The 27,772-nt window shown below is 34.2% G+C and overlaps 1 protein-coding gene across 2 annotated transcripts in view; it reads right to left on the bottom strand.

The window, feature by feature from the left end:
• The window catches only part of GAS2 (growth arrest specific 2), a gene marked incomplete at both ends in the record, with an annotated part of 120,204 nt that extends 92,999 nt beyond the window's left edge, over window positions 1–27,205 (bottom strand). For both annotated transcript variants that reach the window (XM_080697240.1, XM_080697241.1), the window contains 2 exons: window positions 15,547–15,668; window positions 27,061–27,205. In XM_080697240.1, the coding sequence (XP_080553366.1) occupies window positions 15,547–15,668; window positions 27,061–27,205 (267 nt within the window). The remainder of the gene's footprint in view (window positions 1–15,546; window positions 15,669–27,060) is intronic.
• Between the last annotated feature and the right edge of the window lie 567 nt (window positions 27,206–27,772).

Here is a 27,772-nt window from a genome sequence, read left to right as displayed (position 1 = left end):
GTCTTCAACAAAATATAACACTTGAGCAGAGACCTGAGGAAAGGAAGAAGCCAATCAACACACATATAAGGAATGAGCACACGAAGGAGAAAGAAGAACAATCAGAGAGGCCCCGTGGTAGGTGGGAGCTTCTTGCTAACTTCAAAGAACAGCAAGGAAGCCACTGCAGCAAAGAGAAGTGAAGGGGCAGTCTTAGGAAATAGAATCAGAGAGTGGCGCCGGGGATGGAGCATGAAGTCCTGTGGGCTGAAGTAAAGACTGTGGCTTTTAATCCAAGCAAGTCAAGGTTCCACTGCAAAACTGTGATCAAAGAAGCCACATGATCTGACTTAAATTATCTGATGATTCAATCAAGGTCTGACTGGCACAGAGTAAGTACCTAGAAATGTTTGCTTTATTATCATATCACATGGCATTCATTAAATCCTGAAAAGGGATCAGATATCTACTTTTCAATCTTCAAACAAGTTAAAAATAGGAAATATGAGAACATGGAATAGTGTGTTGCTTGTTTCCTTATCCCTCATCCAAAATGTTAAGGTCAAGTGTCCCCTATTCAAAATTTCAAAATGCTTAGGACCAGAAGTATTTCAAATTTTGGATTTTTTTTTCCAGATTTCAGCGTATTTGCATTTATATGCCACATGGGGCATCGTGTTCATGCTCAAAAATGTGTCAAGTGTTGGGCATTTAAGGTTTTCAGATTAGAGAGGTTTAATTTATATTAACTTACACACTCATTGTTTATATAGGTACAATGTTAAATATTTATATTTCTAGCTTGCATTCTCCCACTGTACTTTGTTTCTTCTGCAAAGATTTGTTTGGGGTCTGCATGGTTATGACAGTTCTCCTCATTGGTTGAAAACAAAGAGTTCTCATTCTGAGAAGACAATGAAATTGGAAATGAGCAAAAAACAAATCCCTATTTTCACTAGCATTTATGTGATGTTTAGTATTCCTTTTGTCATGAACACAACAAAAACATGGTAGCTTTCTCATTAAGAGTAAATATAGAAGTTTTTATTTTGTATTATGAACGTTGCAAATATCTAAAACTATTGGCTTTACTCTCTTCTCAAATTTAAAACTACTACAATATTTACTAGAACCAATGTTCAATTAATTTAAAGCAAGCATATTGCTTTATTTTAAATGTGCTTTAAGGTTTATGTTCAATGCTATAAAAACTATTTACACTTCCAAGGTCTCTTTCAATAAAATCAGTCTGCCTTAGGTTGTATTTATAATAGTACATGCTTTATTTCATGTTTTTAAAAAGAACATTATGAAATAGGATCCAGAGGCTTCACTCAACTGTCAAAGTGAGCATCGCAAAAACATGATTAATTGTTTCTAATCTGGAACGAAAATATAAGTGTAATTGCCCTCACATCCTTCATAACACCTATGAATTTACTGAGTAAGTTCATCCCCATTTTAAAGTCCTTTTCTTCCTTTTCATGACAGAGATGTGACTTTAAAAATAAACAATCAAGCTGATTTTGTTATTTCGCCTTTGGCGTCAAGATATGCAAATTACAATATTATTTATTTGTAATATAGGGCAATAAAGCTAGCAAGGCATCCAGGAGACGAACAGTCTATGCTAGTGTGAAATTATACATGACCAGAATAGTAATATAAACACAAAACACATTCAAGATGGCTTCACGCATGACATGTAATGTATTTTTAAAACTGCTAAGTGAAACAATAGAAGGCATTCATATAGTCAATCCCCTAAAAACTTAGGATACAGAGTTGGAGAGTTCTATATACTTTAAATTCAATTACCTCATCTAAAAACATTATTCCATTACTCGGTAATGCACTAGCATCGTATACCTTGGACCACACACACACACACACAGTAGTGTGAGTACTTACTGACATTTTAAATTATTTAGCAACCCTCAGACATTTTTTAAATGAAAAAGCCATTTTTCCTTTTTATTTTCAGTTCCTTAGAAAGGGTCTTATACACTGTATGAATGATCGCCTTTACGAAGTAGCATCCATATTCGTTATTGATTTGTTCAAATGACTTTCATTTCTCTCCAAAGCATTTAGTAACACCTCATTTTAAAATAATTAATTTTCCACTTTTCTATACGGCGAGAGTGACTTTTTGTGAAATACTGTTCTACATTCAGAGTGCTTCGAAAGCAGTGACCACAATTAGTGCTATCAAATATCATGAAAACAGTTCCCCAGCTAGACTCCTTTTACAGTCTTGTCTTGCCTATGGGTCTGCATGTGGTTAAGGCAGGATGTGAGCCTGTAAGTGGAAGAGATGATGTCATTGTGGAAACATTCAGTCAGGTTCACTTTCAGGCTCAAAGAACAAAGTTCTGTTAGTACTGGGTAGTTACACAGATGAAGAACGTGTGTGTGTGTGTGTGTGTGTGTGTGTGTGTGTGTATACCTCTTCTAATTCAGACTTTATTTAAATGCTTCCTAAAATTTTAATTAACATGTTTTAATTTAATTGTATGCTCAATATGCTTTTAATGTAACCGTTATTTGCATTACTAAACAATAGCTTAAATTTTATACTTTGAAAGGCAGAAAGAGCTTTGAAGGAGAGGCTCTTTGTCAACAGATTCACATAAACTTGCAGCCATGGAAATCGAGGCAAATTTGTAGGTTAGATGCTGCCAACTGTTCCTTTTTCTCTCTCTCTTATGGGACCAAGATTCTCAGCAGAATGTGAAATAGAGCTAGAAATATTCACCCTCATATCTACCAGATTAAGGAGCTCATCAGAAGCATACCTCAATATGAAGAAAACATTCAGATTAGGGAAAATAATGGCACGCTCCAACTCACAGAAATGTTGGCAGCAACTGGTCTACGGTGTTTAGGCAAAAAGACAAACATGACAATAGATTATTTATGTATTATTATTCTTTTACCCTTTTTGACTTAGGAAGCAGATGAAGTACACTAACATAAAATAATAAATAGCTAGGTGTAAAAAATATGGTATATACTAATATGTTTTATCTTCCAAACTTGGCTATGTTACAAAATATTGCCTTTCTAATATTTAAGATTTCAACTGTTGCAACTAATATTTTTAATTGTTTTTACGTATTATCTCCCAAACATTGTATTATACATGGTATGTGTGTCTCCCTAAAAAGGAGTAAATGCCTTAAGAGTAGGTCGTGCCTATCTATAAATCAAACCTATACGTGGGTGTGGTGAAGCATGCCTGTAATCCCAATACTTTGAAGGCTGCAACAGGAAGAATGCAGTTTCATGGCCAGTCTCAGAAACTAAGATAGATCCTTTTTCAAAATAAAATGGGTAGTAGGTTTAGCTTAGAGGTTGAATGCTCTTGAGTTCAATCCCCAGTACCACACACACACACACACACACACACACACACACACACACACTCACACAAACACCTCAGTATTTTTCTCACCACCTATACACATGCATATAGTTTTCTCAGCAAAGACTACCATCTCTTCTTTATAACATGTATGCATTTAACTTCTATTAAATTGTAAAGTAGTATACATAAGTAGAGCTCAATTATTAAAAACGCAGTTGGATAATATTTTATATTATTAAAGGTTGATAAAATTATGAACTTGCTAAATTCAGTACTCATTTTCATCTGTGTCAGAGCTACCCATTTGTTGATAAAATAACACATTTGGGGAAGGTCAGTAGAACTATTTATTGCTCATTCTTCCTAAGCACTTACATTTTTTCCCTCCTGCTGTTTTATAGGAACTATCTTCTTACTTTGATTGTTAAAGAGTGCTTTTGTAGATGGATAATTAAGGTCTCTGATAAAAACAAAGGTTTGTATATTACCATTGCACTCACCAGCTATTTTATTGGGCAAACAGGTAGGTTTGTTGAGGGAAAAATGCAAAATAAAAAAAGATCTCATCATTTTAGATGTGTTAGTAATGGAAAGACATATAGCTTAATTACTGCTACAATACCTCATTTCAAGTCAAAAGCATCTCGTGAGATACCATTGCCTGAAGGCCCTGCAGTCATTCTGCTTCCTAATTTCTAAGTAGTGAGTAAATTTACAAAACCACTAATTATCACTCATCCTATCATTATTTTACAGAAATCATGGTAAACTATATAAAAGGCATTCCTCAAATTCAGTGATCCAAGTGGAAATTAATATGCTCATTTCTACCCTCATTTTTACCCTTACCTAATGTTCTAAGCTCAAATAATTGCATGTCACGTGACTATATAATAACCTTCACAAGTACATACATGATCAGCCTCCTCCAAGATTTATTTACTAAGTAGTATAGACCTCCCTAGCTTTTTACTTCAGCCAATCTTTCATCAATACTTTTTCAATGTTCTCAAGAACTTATTCTCCATATTGCCCTGAAATTCCCCAGCACTCTGCCATAGCCATTACTTCAAATGGTAACGTTGCTCTTCATGATTTTGCACATTAAAGACTTTTGAATTAAGCAAAACCAAGGGGAGGGATTTCAAATTTGGTGAGAACAGAAGCCTTCAAGAGTAAAATTCAAGGATTGTGGAAAAACCACTGATAGCATAATCTGTATATAAATGTATCTATTCTGGGCATTCATTCACTCATTTATTTATCTGTTAAAAATATATCCACTGAACACCTATATGTTATACATTACGTTGGACTCATAGATGAGTCCAACATAAAACATGTCTTCAAGGAATTTAGAGTCTAGCAAAAGGATAAAGACAAAGAGACAAATAAGTATATAACAATATCATAAAGGGCAGGGGATAACATACACATGGGAATATGAAGTGAGAAAATTATAAATAATGTCTGAATGCTTCCAGGATACTTCTTTCCTCTTTAGATAAAAATCTATTATTTTCTTCTGAGAAATGATTTCTTTCTCATTTTATTTAGTATGAGCAGTCAAGCTGTGAATTCATTACTTGATCAAGGTATTGGCTGTTAATCTGACTATGTAGATTTTTTTCATGCTTAAATTTTAATCTTAAGAGTAATTATATCCTAAAGTTAGTAGCCAAAGGTTAATGAGCACCCACATGTACTAGGTACTACTCAGATGCTTATTTCTATTAATTTATTTCATTTTCCTAATGACTCAGTAAGGAAGATACTACTCATATCTACATTTTATAAAAGATGAAATTAAGACAAAGGGATTTCATGTAATTCGGTCATGGTAATAAGCGGTGGAATTATACTTTAAGCTCAGGTCCTCTGGCTGTTGAGTTTACACTAATAACCACTTCTGTACAACTGCTCTCCCTCTCCACATGCTTGAAATGATTAATTCTTGTGGTAGCATTCTGCAATAACTGCTGATGTTTCTATGTGTTATTACCTCTGGAAATGATCTAATTCCTAATGCGTCTAAGGTCAGGTACACTTTCTGTAAATTTGTTTGTTCCCCGAAAGGCATTCCATATTTTTCAAAAAATGTATTTTGCTTATCTTAGCAAGAGTTGTTTTTTCTTTCTTTGGGACTAGAAAAGTAGAGTTTAGACTTGAAGCCTCAGAAAAATATGAAGCATTTGGAATTGGTGTTGAGACTGATTTGGGAAGAAAATTTTGGAGTAGAAAAATAGCATCCCATGGCCTTAGGGGTTGGAATAGTACTGTTGCTGTTGTTGTTGTTTTTGTTGTTATTGTTGGTGAGATCCTATGCCTACAGAATTTGAGGTCTCTTTTTTGAAAACAACAGACTTATAAAAACAAAATTAGTTATAATCTTAAATATTTGTGTAGTATGATAAAATACAGTACAATAAATTAATAACTTTTTATTGACTAATTGTAATTATACATCATACTGAGATTAAGAATGACAGAAACATACATGCACATAACACTCATTGTTTCCTTATGTGTCTGACCCCACTCCCACTTGCTTCTTATAGAAAATTTTAACATTGAAATAGATAACTTCTTGTATGAATAAAGGATTATTTGAATTGAGGGAGGTGGGAAGATGAAAAAGGAGATCTAATGACAAAACAATAGCTTTTAAATAAACCGAGAACCATCACAAATCACAGAGAAATAATAGGGAAATAATAGAGAAAACACATAATCGTTTTTTACTGTCTCAACAGACCCTAATACATTTTGGTTCTATATTCTTTGAATACCTTTTTCAAAAAATTTAGAAATATTTTCATAGCAAGAAAACTAATAAAATTGTTCCACTATTATGGACAAGTAGAACAAACAAATGGTTTAGAAAAATCTCTTTGAGTTTTATAACTTATTATTGATAAATATCATACTTTTTTTTTTTTTTGGTGGTACTGGGGTTCCTGGAAACTCTTCTACCTCCGGGATACACTCCCAGACCCCTTTTTATAGTTTTATTTGGAAACAGGATCTCTTAAGCCAGTGAGGCTGGCTTTGAACCTGCGCGATCCTCTGGTCTCTGCCTCCCAAGTGCGGGGATTACAAGTGTGTGCCACCACACCTGGCTAATATCATACATTTTGAAATTGACAAAAAAATCTGTTGCCAAATTTGTAAGAATCAATCAAGTTTCTTTCCATAAGTGAGTTGTTGGATGTGAAAGAACTTTCCATAGACTAGCTGTGATGTAAGAATCTCAGACAGTAACCTGCTTTTGGTATTGGATTCTGTGCTTTGCTTAACTCCTGAAAAGGTTCTTTTCTCTAAGGAGAAAGGCCTAATATTCTTATTTTAGAAAAGAGAAGGAAGAAAGGCAGGTTGGGAGGACAAACAGCCAGCACCCTCTATCCAGAAGCAGAGAAAGTGGTAGATTTACCAATGCTGGCATTCTACTGAGCCAAGATAAGAAAAATAGACCAATTATATGGACATTCCTAGAACAAAAATTATGTTCTAAAACATCTTAGCTAGCCATAGCATAAAAAATATATTTTAGGTTAGAGCTGAGAACCACCATCAGGTGTCAAAATATTTTAGCCTGGCTTGGAATGGATGTAGTTTCAGTTCCATCTCAGAGAAAGACTCAGGAATTCCTGGCAAATACTAACATACCCTCAATCTACATTTTATATCATTAGCACTAAGTATATGATGTCAAGGTTTTTCTCTCCTCGAGTAATAAATTTGGGTAACATTAGTCTAAAAGGAACAGTTTTTAACTTTAAGCTCAGCAGAATTAATGAACTCTGACTATATAACAAGATGTCTTGGATTCACTGTTCTAGTATGGGTGGCCTGGGATGTTTCTATACAAATTTGTTAGGTTGGCTAATGAGAACGTAGATATAATGCTAGCCCACACTTAAGCACATTAAAAGGCCAGAAATCACTTGTTTCAATATGAGAAGAGGAATTCAAAACCAGGAGAAGAGATAAGTGCTACATTTGATTTATAATGTATACTTTATGCATATTTTGATTATGCCAATCAGTGAGGCCCAAGAGGCTCCAGTTTCCACTAAGATATAAAAAATAGTTTGGTAAGAGCAATTCTAAAAAATGTTAATGTGTTTCTTTATCATTGAGAATGGGACAGGAGCTGTTATTGATATAAGTACCCTCATTTTTAAGGTGAATAGAGATGCTCAGGGTGGTAGAACACATGGTGGTCCTCTATCCGAAATTAACCTTTAATCATAGGGCCTTTAGGTATACATTAAAAACTGACTCCCCAAGTTGACATTTTATATAATAAACACAACAACAATAGCCACCACAAAATGAAAAAAATCTGCTCTCAAATTTCCAAGGTAAAATCAATGGATAGACCACAAATCCCCTGTAAAAAGGAGCCACAGTAATGATTGTCTTTACTATAAAGTTTCCTTTTAATCTTGACCAAAGGGACTTGAACTTTTTACTATGCATTAGGGAAAAGGGAATGCTTTGTTAGGATTAGGTAAAAAGTAATTTTTCCCTTCCAAAATCCCCTTTACACTATGACCAGAACATGTTTGAATACATCAGAGGTTATTTTTGTAATATTTTTTCCAAGTGCTTAATCAGCATTAGGTATTCTCAGCAACTGTCAAAATTCTTATTTCCTAACATGTAGAGTAATTTTTATATGGTCAAACAGCCAAATAATATTTCATACCTTTGAAAAATTCAGAGATTCAGATTACTATGCATGACCTGAACTTAGCAAAAACAGTAATTTCTATTATATCTCATTCAATCCAAAAGAATCAGTGAGACTTGGAACAGCAGGGAATTTTTTTTTTTTTTTGGTGGTACTGGGGGTAGAACCCAGGGGCTTTCTACCTCCAGGCTATACTCCCAGACCTATTTTTATATTTTATTTGGAAACAGGGTCTCACTACATTGCTGAGAGCCTCACTAATTAGCTGAGGCTGGCTTTGAGCCTGTGTGATCCTCCTGTCTCAGCCTCCCAAGCTTGGGGATTACAAGTGTGCACCACCATGCCCAGCACAGCAGGAAATTTATAATGAAGTAATGGCTTCAATCAGATTTATTATTACAGATGTAGTCTTTTTACTGAAGTATATCAGTCAATATCCCAGTACTTGGCACTCACCTACCTGTCTGGAAAATGTAAGTTTCTTAATTCTGATAAATAGAGAACTCCAGAATCAGTTTGCCTATGACTGACAGAAACTTGCACACCAACTTCAGATCTGTAACTCAACAGGAAACATGGGCATTTCAACCTCCCAATCACATCAAACTCCTCTACCATATTAGAGTTTCCTGGGTTGACACTGAAGAGTAGAATCATGGGAAAACTAGATGGCTTTATGAAATACATGAATTCTAGAGGGCAGAGTAGAAATCTCATGAAAACTGGGGAAGCAGCTCTGACAACTAAATGACATCCATAGTAGGGGCCAAATAAGAACGTTGCTGTCCTAGCAAAGGGCACCATGCATATATTTGCTAAGTGCTTTTTTATTTAGTATTTTCTTCTCACATTTATGTTTTCATGACTTTTGTGATTGAGTATATTTGCAAGATTGCTTTATGGCTCGCAGAATTCATTCACTCAGCAAACATAATGATACACGGGGGGCGGGGGGGGGGGAGAAGTAAAAAGATCTGGTTGCTGCCCTCACTGTCTAGTTCACTGTCTAGTTGGACAAGAAGAATATAATAATGAAAGACAGTAAAAGAACATAAAAGGATAAAAAATCAACAACAGTAAAAGTTAATAAGCACATAAGAGAAGCTCATCTGTCTTTAGAGGTGGAAAGAATCAACACATTTCTAGGGTCCTTGGTCCATAGGAAAAGGCTGTTGCTAAGTGCTTTTTAATAGAGACTAAATTTCTGCCATATGATACTCTGAGCATAAAACTTGAACTACTTATCATAAAAATATTGCCATATGGTCCTCTTGGCCATACTTTTATGTGTTTAGCATTACTTTGTCATGAAGTAAGAGTGCCATTTATGGAATTAGCTCCTGAAGATCCTACACAAGTTTCATAAACATATCTCTTGTTTCCAATCATGTCCGTATTTTAATATTGCTTGCTTTTCTTCTCAATTCCCACAGATAGCTCATAGTAAGCCTTTTATGACCAGTTGACCATGAGTAAAACACATCAAATTTCTTTAACATATTATGTGTGTTATTTTATATAATATACCAGCATGCATTGCTATGGCATTGAAGCTGCATTTAGGCACATCTCTGCAAGACAATTTAGAACAAACCTAACCATTGTGAGAGAAAAACAAAAAAACTGACTTGGAGTAAAAGACTTGGCCAGGTGGTCAGAAATTAGAAAATTGGTAATGATTAAACTTTATTTATTTGTTTACTTGCTTACTTATTTTGTGGTACTAAGGATTGAAACTAGAGGCATTCTACCTGCAAGCTATACTTCTACAGCTTTTTATTTTTTCATTTTTTTATTTTTTATTATTTTTTCTTTAGAAACAGAGTCTTGCTATGTTGCTAGGGGACTTGCTAAGTTGCTAAGACTGACTTTAAACCTGTGATCCTTCTGTCTCAGACTCCCAGGTGCTGGAATTACAGGTATAGGACATCACACTCAGCTGAAATTTAATTTTATACAGGGAAATCATTTATTACACTTAAGTCTTGAAACTATTTATATTTGTATATTTGTTTTTTAAAAATCCTGAGAAATTGGACTTTTCCACTAATTTTTATTCTTCTATTTTTCTTTTCTACCTCACTGTCATGCAGCAACACATACTTTCACATAATTCTACCTATTTCCATCTCGTTATGACTCAATTTCTGTTTATTTGATTCCAACATTATATTTGCATTTTGAGTAATGCACTTTTTACGTAACATGAAATCATTTTGGTTGTATGTTTAGTATAAATGTCACGAGACTAATCACAGCTGAATTTTTTTTCATAAAACAATCTTTCATCACTTTTATATTACTTTCTTGTTCTGTCAGAAATAAACACAAATCTATGGATTTTTCTGAATTCAGTCATGTTAAGATATTCTCTAAGAAAAAAATGCTATTGAATTTTTGAGAGGAAATATTGAATCTTTATGTTTTATTTAATTCCTGGATGGTACAACAACCTGAGTTATTGTTATCTTGCCGCTCAGGGAACGAGGTATTATTGATGGGCAAATGTATGATAAGCATTCTATCTGACTAGGATGTTCTTTCCCCTGAACAAAGATTGGATTCTACATTTGGATGGATGGCGATATTTAGTCCCTTCCTCAGAGCATAATGTAGCATTCTACTAAGTAACAAAACTTCTTTTTTTCTTGTTCTTCTTCGTGTGCTTCAAACCTGATCTAACCACTCAGGGCCCTTTGAAGTCAAAGGAAGCTCTGAACCCAGAGAAACTCTGATGTCTGAAACAGAGGTTCTCAAAATAAATGATATAAATGGAAAGGAATGGTAGGGGAAAAAAGAGGTTGAGTCCTTTGAATATTTTACCCTTTGTTGACACTGTGATAGTTAATAGAGTCTTGTACATATATGAGCAAAGTTGTGAATACTGGGAAAAGAATGGAGTGAATTTATAATAAAAAGGGGTTCATACAATGGGACTCTTTGAACTAAGAAGTGAAGAGTCATGCATGTCTGTCACAACTATCCTATCTTGCTTGGAGATGTTTTTGAGTTGGTTAACTAATAGTCAAAAACCAAAAATACTAACCTTGAGCTTGACACTTATTTTGGTGTTTGTATCTTATTACGAAGATTAGATTTTATTTAGATCTTTGTCAGTAAAGATCCTCAACTCCAAAAATATTATGATTGATAGTACAGTGAATTTATCATGTTTATGGTAGATATAAACAAATAGAAATAAAATATTATGTTAAACTGCTGCACATTTGTCTTATATGTTTCCATAAAACTGCTGCCTAAGTCTGTTTAATTTCTGTATTGTTCCCGTTTTAAGGGGAAAAGTTGGCCCACCATACAAATGTTAAATTAACTAATCAGAGCTAACACAAATAGAAGGATCATTTTGTAATTGATCTATAGATTCCTGGAAATAAGATCATATAATATACTTTCTTTATATTTGGAGTATTCTATCAAACCAAGGAAGGATATGAAATCATAGATTTATAGCTATAATATTAAAAAAAATTATCTTCCATATCCTAAAATGTGCTTTCTAAATTTAAGAGCACTTAAATCCTCTTTAACCTAGACATATTTCACATATACATGGCATAGTTTTCATATTCAAACATGTTCACACAGCTATAAGTTTCTCCAATTAACCATCACTTAGAAAAACTAAAAAATTTGCTGTAAAAATGAAGAGAAATGTAAACTTCTGAAAAAAATATAAAGGGCTTTCTCTGGTAAGACTTTGGATGGAAACAAGTTTTTTTGTTTGTTTGTTTGTTTGTTTATTTTGTGGTACTGGGGATGGAACTTAGGGGAATTGTACCTCTGAGCTACACCCCTCAGCTCTATTTTTTACTCTTTTAATTTTTCAAACAGGGTCTCACTGAGTTCCTACAGGCCTCGCTAAGTAGCTGAGGCTGTCTGCGAATTGCAACCCTCCAGTCTCAGCCTCCAGAATGCTGGGATTACAATTGTACACCACCACACCCAGCTGGAAACAAGTTATTAAATCTATTTTGGCATTTTTTCCATAAAAATTTCCATTATATACAAGAAGGTATTGAGAAACTCATCTATCTACCATCAGAGTTTCTAAATTTTAATGTGTCAAGATAGAGAATAATTCTACACATACACACAGACACACACCCATGCACGCACACACACACATCCCACATAGCCCTCTTTTTTTCTATGGTAAATACTCAGTGTCATTCTAATTACATGAATTTTAGTTAATCTATTATTGTTAAATGTAGGCCTAGATTTAATAGCAATAAATTGGTGTACAATCTCATATAATACATATTTTTGTTTATAGACAGAAGATGAGTTGAAAATCCTGAGTCTGACAAAAGCATTCTTATGAACAGTTTCCATGATAATATTAACCATTTGACTTTTTCATCTTTTGAAAATTTTCTCATAAACTATAGAAAAGAAAAACAATCTACCTTTGTATTTTTCATACAGTAAGGCACATGTTATCCTGATTTGAGCTGCACATCATTGGAAGTCTGCCATGAAATACACAAAGACTGCCAAGGACACAGAAGGCAATTCAGTCAAGGGTGACTGTGTCAACCTTGAACTTGGATCAAATTTGAATTTCTGAGCGCAGAAAGTGAGGTCACAATGGGTACTTTTAAACCTATTCTTACTTAATGATCACAGATATATTTTATACTAAAATAAGTTTATCACAATCAGAATAAACTTCAGCTTTACATTCAGTTAAAATGCTCACGGTTGAGAAAAGTATGGCAAGTTTAATAAAATCCTGCTGCAGTGCTACTTAGAATGAAAGGAAATTCTTTTGTTGCTTTAGATGCTTTATTACTTTATTATAAAGATTGTATTATATTGAAATTTTATTTTAAAAATATTGACCTAAAATATTTTGCCTACTTCATATTATCACAGAAATTTGGGGTAAATATTCACATATTTGTAAATAATAATTACCATATTCCATAAGTTATTATTTTTTCTGGACCACTGAAATTTTTTATCAGAGTCTCTTAACTTTTTCATGTAGGAAAGGGAGATAGTATTTATCAAGAACCTTTTCGTGTGTAATGTTCATAAATATGAATCCTATATTATAGATAAGGAAACGAATTAGGACTTGGACATAGCCTATGAATAAATAACAAAATTAGAACTTTAGAAAAATGAACTCAAAGCTGAAGCCTTTTGAAATACAGGCTAATGTTCTGGGCTTGTTTTACATCTGACAACTTTTTTGTGTGTGTGGTACTGGGGGTGGAACCCAGGGGCTTTCTCCCTCCGGGCTATACTCCCAGCCCCATTTTATATTTTCTTTGGAAACAGGGTCTCACTAAGTTACTGAGAGCTTCACTAAGTAGCTGAGGCTGGCTTCTAAGCTGTGAGATCCTCCTGTCTCAGCCTCCCAAGCGCGGAGATTACAAGCGTGCGCCGGCATCTGACAACTTTTTAATGACAATTCTATTTGAAGTTCTTAGTTTCTGCTTTAAGAAGTAAAAGTTTACAAAACAAAACCAGAGAACTATACATTAGTCTTCCTAGAGTTGTTCATTCTATGTTACCATGGGAATTCAGGTGATCTCAACCCTGAGACATCGGGCTCTCTGTACTCAACAAAAGCAACCTAGGAAGCATGAGAGCGATGCTCTCAGTAAGTGGGGTCACGACACTTTTCTCCTTTTTGTTAACTGCTTTACAGTAAACTTTCCAAACAAATTGTCCTCTGGTGAGTCATTATGTCTTCTCTTCAGTAAGATGAAGTAGAGGAAACCAAGTCAGAAGAATAAGTGAAATTCTAACATTAACTTGACCTGAAGTATTTTCATAAGCTGTCTTGTCATGTCTGTGCTATCCATAGTACACCTAAGTGAGACAGCACTGCACTTGGGAAGAGAACGTCTGCATCAAAGTCTTACTCACTCACTTACTGGCCCAATGTTCTTTCACAAATCTGCATACATCCAATGGAGGAGGGGGAAAAGTAAAAAAGAATGCAGTGGTTACCAAACTTTGCTCAACATTGGGATCTCCTGAAGAGCTTTTTTAAAAATTGTCCAGGTAGTGCCCTTTTGGAATTAAATAAAAATGTTCAGGCATGACATTCAGGTCTCAGCTTTAAAAAAAAAAAAAAATGTCTTGTGAAGCTAGATGTGGTGGTGCACACCTAACATCACAGTACTTGGGAGAATGAGACAGGAGGATTGAGGACTGAGATTCAAGGCCAGGCTCAGAAACTTAGCAAGACCCTATTTCAAAATGAAATATAAACAGGGCTAGAAGTGAATAAAACATTAAAAAGTTCAGCGGTAAAATGCTCTGGAGTTCAATTCCTTGTACAAATATAAATAAATAAATAAATAAATAAATAAATAAATAAAGTGTTCATGTGATCTCAAGGTGCAGCAAAGTTTAGAAGACACTAAGTTCATACATTTATATAACTGTTTTAAGATAAAAAGGTGTGCATGTTGTAGGGTGGTGGCAACTGTACATTATTCAGTATTTACAGAAAGATACCAAATATATCAAAATTAAGTATAGTGTTAATACACACATGCACACACTAATTATTCTTACTCTGTTCTTCCACAGTTGCAGAAACAGTATTTAATTTTATCTTAAGCTAGCTTCAGCATTATTTTAGCCTTATCTTCTCTTACTCCTGTTCCTTCTCTACTAAAAGTTGAGAAAAATGTATCATCTGTCTTTTTCACTTCACAAAAACACCAAACAGCCTACTTTTATCATATGGTTATAATAACTAGAATAGACTACTGTAACTAATGTGCCAAAAATAAATCTGAGCAATCAGAAATAAAATAGTATATCCAGGTGATTTGGTTTAATTCTTTTTCTCATTGAAAACAAATAAAAATTTGTACCCCAGATATTTTATTTATTTATTTATTTATTTATTTATTTATTTATTTATTTATTTATTTTGGTGGTACTGGGGTTCCAGGAAGCCCTTCTTCCTCCGGGCTACACTCCCAGACCTATTTTATATATTTTTTTATTTGGAAACAGGGTCCCTTAAGCCAGCGAGGCTGGCTCCGAACCAGCACGATCCTCTTGTCTCGCCTCCCAAGTGCGGGGATTACAAGCGTGCACCACCACGCCCCGCTACCCCAGATATTTTCTTCCAGTATTCTGCCATAATGTTTTGGAGCACAAAGACTTATTCAGTATATTCATTCTTGGTTAGATTGTATTCATGACCCGATGATGCAAGGTTTTTTTTCTGTTGAGTTTCTAATCAATATATCAGATCCTGAGAGTTTCAGTAGCATTATTTTGCATAACCTTCTATTTAATTAGATTTACCAAAAGGGATTATGTAATTTATGTAATTAAAGTGAAAATAACATGGTATCTGTTTTAAAAGTACCTTCTGTGCTTTGCTGTGAATATAGATTTGACGCATTCTTTTCACAGTAAACTAAAAAATTACACTCAACACATATCAACTTAAATGTAATCATCATCCTCAAAGTGACTCCTGCACTGAGACCTTTACCTTGGTGGGCTTGCTGGCATCCAAGCTCTCCTTGAACTTGTCCTGCACAGTTGCCGCAAGTTGACAGAGCAGGGCTCCATTATCCAGCTTCTCCATAAAGGTTTCTGCTGTAATCTCCTTCCCTACAGCAACATAAAAAGCATTAAAGAAGCATAATCATCCCTAACACAGATGTCAGATTTACACTAAAGTATTTGGCATAATTTACATCACTAAAAACTTTCGGTATCAGTTGAGTTACATGGCTGAGACAGGAACTCAGCATAAAGGTTGGTTTCTTTGGAATTTTATGTTTGTGTTAGTTTGCAAGAAGCTGAAATATTTTGTGTTTACATAATATATTTCCAACTGCCTAAGTTTTATTTCACACTAAAGGTGATACATACTTTACGGGGTAAAAGAGTCCCACCATTTATCCATCAGGGGAAATGGAAATTTACCAGTCAATGAAAATTAAGGACCAGCTTTACCAGAGATTATACCATTTGGACTCTCTGATTCATTAAATCCTCATCCTTTGTAACCCATTCAATGACTTTGGCCCACAAAGCAGGACTGATACTTGTTCTTTTATTGGCACATCATAATGACACGCGTACACACAGCACTTGGTGAGCTTTGCCCCACTCTCTCCGCTCTCCCCCTTCCCCATACAAGAGACTGAGATCGCCACTGGTATTCTCACATGTGTACATAATGTGTACGGAAGTGTTTCCTACATTATTCTCCCCTTGTTTCCCCCTCCCCTAGGCCACCTCCTTCATCCCACTGGGGTTTCTTCTCCATTATCTAAAACACAACTGGTATTTTGAAATATGTATATGTCTGCCTACAAAAACACCATAAATATCTTTAATTTAAAATTGATCCATGTCATATAAAATTATCAACCACTAGCAACTTTAATAATATGGTCAATGCATAAAATCGGTCTCTATATCCTATTGATCTGTTTGTCCTCATTTAGATACTACAGTTAAAATAATACAAATGATAAACTCTCTGATATAAATCATTCCCTTTTAACTATTTCCCTTACCTAAAACAGCCATTAAATTATAGAATTATTAGGACCAGACATCAGGGGGTTTTCTGTTTGATTTTTCCCTATATCTTTGATACTATTCATCCTCACAACTGCAAATGCTGCTATTATAAACACAATTCGCAATTCACTGCTTCTTCATTCAACTGGATCCCAGTTAAGGATACTTTTTTCTTTTTTCTTAGATGGCCCTTAAAGCATATTTTCTTCTATTTTAACAGTTCTATTTAGATATTTTATATGCCTTACAATTCATCTACTTATAGTTCATAATTCAGTTTTTTAGTATATTCACAGAATTGTACAATCATCACCACAATTTTAGAACATTGTTATTATCCTGTAAAGAAACCCTTTACCATTTTGCTGTCATAGCTGAGTTCTTGCTCCCCTAGCCCTTTAAATAAAACCATTACCTGTATTCTACATGTTTTCTTAAACTCATCTTTCCTACAGCTCTCTCTTTAATTTTGTTACTATTTCCCTAAATTTCAAAATATTTCATTTTTACTGCCTTAATTTCATATAACTTGTAAGTCCTGAGTCCCACAGATTCATTTTCTCTTCTCTTTCTCATGTCATAATCTTAATAAAAACCTCTATGATTGCTGGACATAGTAGTGCATACCTGCAATCCCAATACTTGAGAGGCCAAAGCAGGGAGATCACAGGTTCAAGGCCAGCCTGGACAAATTAGGGAAACTGTCTAAAAATAAAAGTAAAAAGGGCTGGGGGTCTAACTCAGTGGTAGAGTGTCCCTGAGTTCAATCTCCAGTACCACGAACCAAAAAAAACCACAATAAAACCTCCATGATTTGATACCTAGTCCTTTAAAAAAAAGCAACAGCTATTCCTTTTCCCTTCACTTCTCCTTCCAGTGCATACCATAATTACTGATAAATTACTATTGCTAAACACCATCCTCACTGTGTCATTCTTCAGACATTTTTACTGCACAGTCTCTAGCCTTCTCCTCTACCTACAATATGAAACCTATGCATTTTAACCTGATAACCAAAGGCTCCCCTGCAAGTCCCTAACCTGCCCTTTTAATCTAACATCTCTATTCTTCATGGACCACAGGATGCCTTCAAATCCCCCTCACCTACTCTTCTTTTCTACTGCTATACTTTTGTTCTGGCTTTGTCCCTGCCTTCAATGTGCTGTCTTCTACGGTCTGGAGAAGTTTTATTTTCCTTCCAACATAGTTCCAGAAAGAGTTTCTCCCAGTGCTCAATGAGCTATTTTCTATGTAATCATTCTCATGAACATCTTTTATCTTGGCATATGTCAAACACTGTTTTCTCTCTTGAGAAATATGTTTTGCATAAAGTTCTTGTCTTTTTTTTATGTTGTTACGTTTTGCCACACTTGCAGGTGGCAAAACATAAGTAGCACTAAGTCCTCCCCACAGAGGTTAGCTTGTGAAGAGCTAAACTGTATGTAGCTCAACTCAATTAAAAAATGAATATAGTAATCTCAAAACACCTAATCCAACACAATATGATGAATATCTGATGAATGTGTTGTTCATTCATCATATTGACCTGTATTTGCTAATTATAATAAAACACAAGTATGGGAAATAAATTTTTAATTTTTTAATTATCATTTTAATAAAGTATATTTTAATTTTAAGATAAAGAAGGTAAACTTTACACAAAGTATTGAATAATTATAAGATATTTGTAAGATTATCTTCATTTGGAAGAGAAGTTTTAGGCATTCTTTTTCATTAAGTTCCATGAGAATTTAAATATTCCATTCATAATTTAAATAATAAAACTATGACAGTAAACAAACTTGTAAATTATGGGAAGAAAAATGGCTTTCATTAAAAATCAATTAGCAATTTACCAAAAGATATGTTTTATATTTTTCATACTTTATGCCTGATGATTTTTAGTTATCCTGCTTTTCATGAGTATCTGATAAAACAATTTTACACTGAACATCTGTATCCAATGAAAAATATATTAGGTGTCAACTTTCAATTCTATATATTTTATAGCTTGGAAAGGTGGGATTTTTATATTTTTTGGCTAAAATAGAGATGGTTACATACTTTATAGTTGAAATGTACTACCTCAAATGAAGGAAAAATGCAAGACTGAGAAGTTTAAAGAAACCTTTATATGTAATGTAGTTTCCATCCAACTATTAAAAATCACTATATATGCATTTTAAATGTACTGTATAATTACAAAAAATCAGTTATAATCTCTATGTGGAATGATATATTACTTCTCTCTTTATTGCATTACTAGTACCAACAGGATTTAAAAGAAAAGAACAAAATATAGAACTAGTTGAATTTAACCATAGTTAGTTCATAAGAACAGACTGTGAAGAGCCAACTCTTAACTTCTCAAGAAAAGTATCTTACAAAATTAAATGTCTGTGTTACATAGAATCAGAACTCTTTTTTAAATCAGAATTGTGTTTTGGGGTTCATATGTGAGATTATAAATATCAAAAGTGCTATGATTCCAAACCTGGAGAATTATTTCTTTCCCAGCCCCATCCTTTCATATTGTTGGCATGTTTAGCAAATTACAGGTCCTCTAATGGATATAATTAAGTCATCCTGGAGTACTAAATAACACCAATTGTTTGACTATTGATCTAAAACACCTTTGTCTGGAAGTGCTATCCTTAGTTTTTATATTTATAATTGTCAGCTTTAATCTTCACAATTCAGTCATGACTGAGGGCCTATCAGTAGACAAAGACTACAAGGGATAATTAGAAATGTTATGTGGTTAGTCACTTCTCTTTAAAATATTAGGGCTCAATGATAAGAATTAAACAACTGCCTGAAATCTTTTATCAGAAACTAAAATCAACAGGCGTGCTTATATAAATCAGTGTAATACTTTCAAAAATATGTTTGCCATAATTTCCATAAGAATTAAATATTAATCTATAAAGTATTTTAGAGTAGAGCACCTGGGAAAAAAATCGTTTTATCTTTTCTTCCCAACAAATTAGCAGTAATGAATTTCCAAAGATATAAACACAGCTAGTAATTATATTTAACATTTGAATACTACGTGCCAAGCATGGTTCTGAGTACTTTTCATGTACATGTATTCATGTAGTTTATCTTCTTATACGATTGAGAAGCTGCGCGTGGTGGTACACTTCTGTAATCCCAGTACTTTGAAGGCTGAGATACAAGGATCACAGGTTCCAAGTCAGCCTCAATAACTCAGCGAGATCTTGTTTCAAAATTTAAAAACAGGGCTAATGGTATATAGCTTAGAGGTGGAATGCCCTTGGATTCAATCCTCAATATCAAAAATAAAATTATAAAATAAAAATACTACAAGGTGGGGGCCACTATTTTATTCTTTTACAAGTAAAAGAGGAACTGAGGTATAGAGATGAAGTAACTTCCCTAAGGTCACACAATTAGTTCGTAGAATAATCTGGTGCTTTGACCAGGCTCTCTAAGGTTCAGAGCCAATGCTCTTAACCACTATTCTTGACTAATTAAATATTTGCTAAATACACAGTGACTATTTTCCATAACAGTGCATCCTCTCCAATGCAATAGTCTCGTTTCTCTGTAGAAATAGCACAGAAAGCTATTTCTGGAGGGGTGGGGAGAATGGTTTAGGATTAAAGACAGCACTGCTGAAATAAATGAATGGCAGTCTACTCTGGGGTTTTCAGAATGGCTAATAATAAAATTCAAACTATTCTGATATTTGGTTTTATTTCACAGCAGAAGAAATCTGCTGTATTTTTTAATCTCTAAGGAAGATCCAGTTATTGTACTATCAAATTCTTATCCCCACTGTATCTCTCAATCTTAATTTCTTATATTAAAGAACTCAAACATTGCTTATTTTCTATCTTAACTCAATGTTTTCAGTACTTAAGAGATTGATTTTTGAAGGTTGTGAGATAGGAAACGATTCACTATATTCAGAAACCCTAGATTATCACCTATTATACTGATTCACAAGTGTCTATACCGCATCTGTATAAAAATGGCAGACCTGGTTTTGTTGTAAAGGTCAGATTATAAAAAGTAAGCATAAGCCTGATATGGTGGCAGACACCTGTAACTCCAGTACTTGGGAAATGGAGACAAGAGGATCTGAGGTTCATGACTACAATTTAGAGAGACTCTAAATAACCAAAAAATAGAAACACTATATATGTATATATATATCACTATATATTTATATTAAATTGAAAATAGTCAGTTGTGGTTGCACACTTCTGTAATTCCAGTACTTAGAAGGCTGAGACAGGAGAATCTCGGGTTGGAAACTAGCCTCAGCAACTTAGTGAGACTCAGAAACCTAGTGAGTTTCAAAAAAAAAAAAAAAAAAGTAGGCTGAGGGTGGTATAGCTTAAAGGTAGAATGTCCCTGGGCTCAATTCACAATACAATAAATTTAAAACAATTGATTTTTTTTTTACATGCACATAGAAAGAAAAAAATCACCATGACAGCAAATGTTATAATAAATTTTTTAAACATAGGTCTTTCAGCATAACTTAATTTTTATTAGGAATTGATCCCAGGGGCATTCTACCACTGAGCTACATCCCTAGGTCCTTTTTAAAATTTTTTATATTTTGAAGTAGAGTCTCACTAAGTTGCTGAGGCTGGCTGTGAACCTGCAATCCTCCTCCCTCAGTCTCCCAAATACTAAGATTACAGGTTTACACCATCATGCCTGGCTAGCATAACTAATATGCTTTTAATATATTTTAAAATGTACTCAAAGTGCCTGAAACACATATGTCTTCATTCTAAATATCTATAATCTTTTAAAACAATGTCAATGTTTTGATGCTTAACAACTGTAATCTTTTCTCAAAAGTATATATCCAGTATACTTCATGTTATATTATTAGACAAAACTAATAGAATACAAAGAAAAAATATCATTTTCAAGTTATTAAGTACAAGTAAAATTAACTGAAAACATTTATGTCTCTATATTTATTTCTAAGCCAAGCCAGCAACAATCTTGAAAATTCCATCAATTACCATAAAATTTGTAGAGTGTACATAATCCATTTGAATGATCAGACTCCTAATTTAATAACATTATTTCTCAAAGTGGCAGTTAAAATTTTCTCTGAGTGTTTTTATATAAGCATTTAATGTTCTAATATGTCTTAAGGACACAGTTAAATACCAAATGAGCAAGGGTTGGCTCATGAACAAAAATAACAAAACAGAAGGCCTAAAATAAAGATGGAATGTGTGCATATAATATATAACTATATAACTATGGCCTAATATACTTTTTATAAAAAAGATAAATAGATTCCCCATGATTATTTTGGTGTCTTTTCTGAATGTTTTTTAATAAAATTTGAACTTTATCCCAGCTACTATTAGAAAACATACCAAGAATACAAAGAGTATCCTCCATAAAATCAGCATATATATTTCAGGATATGTGAATAGTCAGAAAATACTACATAATGTTCTTCTCATAACTCATTTGGTATTCTACTCTCTTGCAAACAAATCCCAGATCCTATAACCATTTAATTGACCTTGACTAATTCATATGCCATGACATAGACAGTATTTTACTTTCTAACACATAAATTTTAGCTTGCCTGAGAGCTTACTGTTGCTTCTTTAACTCTATGCCTCAGAATCTAAAATATATTTATTATTGTTACTACTTAAATAAATATATGGTACCTGAAAGTTGCAGCTTACTTCCACATATTAGATATAAACATGAACGTTATTCTATGAACAAAAAAATCATTTTTGTTCCACTGAATCACTTATTTTTCAAACAATTTAGATATATATTGAGGATTCTTTAAAAAACTACATTTTACTACATTTTCAATTGATATTTTAGAAGTATGATCAGAAATAAATGAATTTAAAATATGGCTGACACTCCTCTTAAAAATATGAAAAGTTACATTTTGGACAAGTATATCAGAAAGAAGCCTAAAATGTTTTCACAAGTAGGATCCCATATCACAAAAGAAAAAAAAAACTAATTAAAGGCTTTAATTTAGTATGCAAATTTCTATTGCACCTAGAATTCAGATAATTTTTTTATGGTACTGTGGGTGGAACCCAGGAGCTTTCTACCACCCAGACCTATTTTATATTTTATTTGGAAACAGGGTCTCACTAAGTTGCTGAGAGCCTCACTAAGTAGCTGAGGCTGGCTTCGAACCTGTGCTATTCTCCTGTCTCAGCCTCCCAAGTGTGGAGATTACAAGCGTGCGCCACCACGCCCAGCTATATGAATACAGGACCAATTCTGGAATTAATTTCAAGACATCTCTAACTTTCATGTAGATAAAAAGCAAGACGTGAAAGACAGCTACATAGTAAAAAAAAATGCAGATATTGTTGAGGGAATAAATGGCCTGGAATAATCTTAAAATTTATCTGAATAGCTTCATTTCAAAAGTGTGCAAATACTAAATGCATTTATTATATAAAAGAAAAATATCCTCTAACATAGCCATACATTCCCCCTTCCTTGTTATAACCATTCTATTACATATTTTCCTACCTTTGTATGTTTTACCATGTAAAAATATCAAAGTATTAGGCTACTTTCCAAGATTCCATAAGAATATTCACTTAAAAGCTATTATCTAACTACTTCCTATGAACACAAGACTTTTTAAAGGTTATACCTCCCTGTATCATGAGATTCTTTCAAGATTTCCTTTCTGAGAGAATTCCACAAACCACAAATTGCGTTTGTGAAACAACTACCAATATTTTAAAAATAACAAGTCTTATTTTTCAAAATGTCATTCATTTATATAATTTTCCTCATTTATACATATTGATGACCTTAACTGCCCTCTCGGATATCACAAGATAGATTTCTTTAAACCTTGAATTTTTGGAGCTGGAAAGGATATTAGAGATGATCTACTCCAACTCCTTCATTTTATGGTTGAGGAAATTGAGCCCAGAAAAGATAGCTGAGTGACTCTGGGCAAGTTTCCTACCGAGTGGTAGAGCCAGAACCAGAAGCCAGGTCTCCTGACAGCCAGTTAGAGCCAGGTCTCCTGACTGTTCATCCAAGGTTCTTTCCATTACACACACTGACTCTCTTCTTTGAGGCTATCTTGGGCTGCTAATACTGATCAAGCTACTGCTAAATGGTCACATTCACTAAATAAAATACCTTTGATGACAAGTCACGGGACCTTAGAGTATGCCTGTGTAATCAGGCTATACCCCAATTAATCATCTTTCTCCCTTCTTGAATCACTTCAGTGATTCCTCATTGGTTACATTGTAAATGATAAGCTTCTTCACATTCTCTTCAAAGCAATATCTGATTTAGCCTCAACAAGTCTGATGAAACTCTCTCCCTCTTTATGTGATGCTGAGATAAGCCTTCACTCAGCTCTTCCAATGGATCAAAATCCTTCCAACTTCAACAGTGTCCTTCCCTACCCCAAAGACCCTTAGCCCAGTCTTTGTCATATAAGCTATTTGTTCTGTTTAAATTTTAAGTCTCTTGTCAGCTATGGTGATACATGCCTCTCAGTACTTGGGAAGCTGAGACTGGAAGATCACAGGTTTAAGGTCAGCATCAGCAATTTAGTGAGGCCCTCAACAACTTAGTGAAACCCTTTTTCAAAATAAAAAAAATAGGGCTCGAGATGTAGTTCAGAGGTAGAACACCTGTGAATTCAATCCCTGGTACTACATGGAAGAAAGGAAAGAAGGAAGAAAGGAAGGCAGGCAGGCAGGCAGGCAGGCAGACAGGCAGGCTGGTAGCTGTTAAAGAGGATTTTCCCAAACCCTCTAATACTTTGTCCTGTTCTTTATCCTGTTTCACATGCTAAGTTTAATTATATATTTTAGTGTTTTTAACAGGTCTAATTAGTGGATTACATATTCAGTTACTTATTTATTTCTTTACTAATCTACTCCAAGCTTTGTAAAAATACATATGTCTTCTTTCCTTCCTTCCTTCATTTCTTCCTTCCTCTCTTCTTTCCCTCCTTCCTTCTTTCTTTTTTGTGGTACTAGGGGTTGAATCTAAGGATGTTCTACCACAGTGATATACCACCAGTCCTTTTTATTTTTTATTTTATTTTGAAACAGGGTCTCACTAAATTACTATACATTGATCACAAATGTGTGATACTTCTGTCTCAGACTCCCAAGTACTGGGATTGCAGGTTATGCCATCCTGCCTGCATACTGCCTGTTTACTCTTAATCATTACTCTTCCCTTCACAAGAGCAAACTGTCTGGAACACAAGAACCATAATAGTTATCATTTACTGGTTGATTATTATGTACCAGACATTGTTCTAAAAGTGTTGATCTTATTCAAACTACCAATAAGTCTTTAAGGTTGCATGTAGTATTGTACTGGTTTTACAGATTGTAGAACTGAGGCACAGAGAGCACTATAAGACACATATTAAATGGTGGATCAGGGATTTAAATTGATGCATTCTTATTTCAGATTCCAATGGTTTTGTATTTACTTATTTACTTATTTATTTATTGCAGTACTGGGGATGGAACCCAGGGCATTCTACCTCTGGGCTACATCCCCAGCCCTATTTTTTATTCTTTATTTTGAAACAGGGTTTCACAGACCTGTTGCAAAGGGCCTCACTAAGTAGCTGAGGCTGTTTGCAAACCGAGATCCTCCTGTCTCAGACTCCCAAATGCTGGGATTACAAGTATGCGCCACCATGCCTGGCTGTTTTTTGTACTAGGTATCAAACCTAGGGCTATTCTACCCCTGAGCTACAACCCCAGCCCTATTTTTTAATGGATTCTCACTAAGTAGAATACAGTGCACACTCAAATATTAGTTAATTTAATGAACAAAATTATACACAAAATCAAATGGACAGTTTTACTGAACTGCCTAAAAGGAATAACAGCATATATAGCGTAAAATATATGCCAGCCTCTGCTTTAGGTACTAGGCATATTTTAATTATTTACTCCCACTGCAGCCTATCAAGTAGACACTACTATTATTACTGCTTATATAAGCAAGGAAAATAAGGTACAAAGAGGTTCACTAACTTGCCTGATATCATACTGCTAGAAAGTGACAGAGTTTGGGTTCAAACACAGGCAGTCCATTTCCAGAGCTGTATTCCTAACTTCTATACTACCATACTTGTGATGGGTGAATATAGATAGGTTAAAGCTAATAGACTGCTAATATAACAATCATTAATGAACCCTGAAATGACAAAAGAAAAAGGAAATCCATATTTATGCTAAAATAGCTCCCATTATTTAATGAAGATAAAGTTTCTCCTTTGTATGGATGAATTGCTTACAGATGGTAGCTCTTTGCTTCTGAGGGAGAAAGATCCTGCTGTGGGTGGCATCTGAATTTCTGACCTCACTGCCCTTAGGCCAAGCACCTTAGTGAGGGGCAACTTACATGCCCATATTTGGTAGCCCTGGTTAAGCTATAAAAGATTGAAAAATGGGGTGCATGCAGTGAATAAAAAATCAAACATCTAACTCTAAGATAAAAACTAAAAATGAAGTAAATGAACACAAAGTCATGCAAAATTTCACAACAATGGTGAACAGGGAAAAAGAAAAACCTTGCTAAACTTTTCTAAACTTTCAAATAATCAGAGTGCATTTCACTCAACCGCTCTGTCTTCAACTAGAAAATGAAGAAACCAACACTAATCATGAAGCATTCTTTAGATAATAAACAGTGTTAATGAAATCCCTTTTGCAAATGATTAAAGTACTGTGCAAATTCTATGTTTACTCAATACCTAAATCCTCTGTCTTAGAAACTCTGTGAGGATCCTTTCCTCAGGATGTAAATCAATTTTATTATCTGGGAAAAACTATTAGTGGAAATATTTTTGCTATATATGTGATGATCCTTTAAATGCATGAATCTATTTTGCACATGTTTGAAATTTTATCCCGTGAGGAAGCAGCTTTAATTTTAGGTAGCATTTCTCTCAGCAGCAATCCTTTTAGACAAGTACATAAAAACAAAAGTGAATTGAAAAGACAAATTTTAGTTCAAGGTTAGATGACTCTAGTCAGCTCATTTGGACAAAGGGTAAATGTTTTTGTTCCTGAGTTTGAGTATCCAGCAATTTTAGAAGGTATGCTATGAAAGTAGGGCAAAGAAATCCAATTTTAGAAGCTGGATTTCATAGACTATTCAAAAGAATAGGTCAAATTGGTCAGCAGCCTGAAAGTAAAAAATAAATCAGACAGGCATACAAATGAAATAAGCAATCTGACCACATATTTCCACATTTCAATGCATGATGTTGAAATTATGAATCACAGTTCATGGGAGAGACATTGAGAAATTCATTTAAATTTTCCACATGTTTCAGGCTTCCCAGATGAAAAATCCAAATAATGAAAGTCTTTCTTTCCAAGGTGCTATCACATGCTTAGTTGAAGGACACTATAAGAGGAAAAAACAACAACAACAAAATGTTATCTTATAACCTTACCTAATAGATTGGTTAACCACAAGGCCAGGTCTTCTTTCATTGGTAGCAAATTAGCTTCATGTCTGCTGGCCAGCCATTGGCTATACTGATGCATATCAGAGAGGCCAGGTCCACTTCGTACCTTTGGGCTCAGAGCAGTGCACATTATTTACCCACTTGTTATACCTGTTTGGGAAACAAAAGAGCAGTTGCTTTTGATACAGGCTTCTGAGGTTAAAATCTTGCCACTCTGACATAGAAATAAACTGGATTCACGTTTTCTTGTGATGATAGGTCAGATTATTAATTATTAAACCTCATGAGACTTTATTTGTGCTAGCTCTCTCCTTTTGACCAACCACTTGGTAGGAAATAACAGCAGTCAAAGGTCAAACAGAAAATCAAACAGTCAATTCTTATCTGTGTAAAATAGTATATGTGGAAAGGCCCAGCTACTAAGGCAGGAATTTGCTTTTATTGAAACACAGCAAAAAGTGGTTAAATGAAATTTTAGTTTCCAATTTGGGAATTTTCACAATTTGGGTTAATTTTTAAAACTATTAATTTCTATAGAATTTTAGGACTGAATATTACCAGTGACAGTATTTGCACAATTTATGGCAAGCACACACTCTTAAGACTCTTGCCTACAAGGTTAATCACAGCACTTGGTTATCTGTAAATGGCCAATTAATCATAAACTCCCAATTGAAGGGACAGGAGGGGAGGTGAC

This window comes from Muscardinus avellanarius (assembly GCF_963383645.1).
Source record: "Muscardinus avellanarius genome assembly, chromosome: 1".
Lineage (NCBI taxonomy): Eukaryota > Metazoa > Chordata > Mammalia > Rodentia > Gliridae > Muscardinus > Muscardinus avellanarius.
The sequence above is the reverse complement of the archived record's forward strand: the minus strand, read 5'-3'. Positions and strand labels throughout refer to the sequence as shown.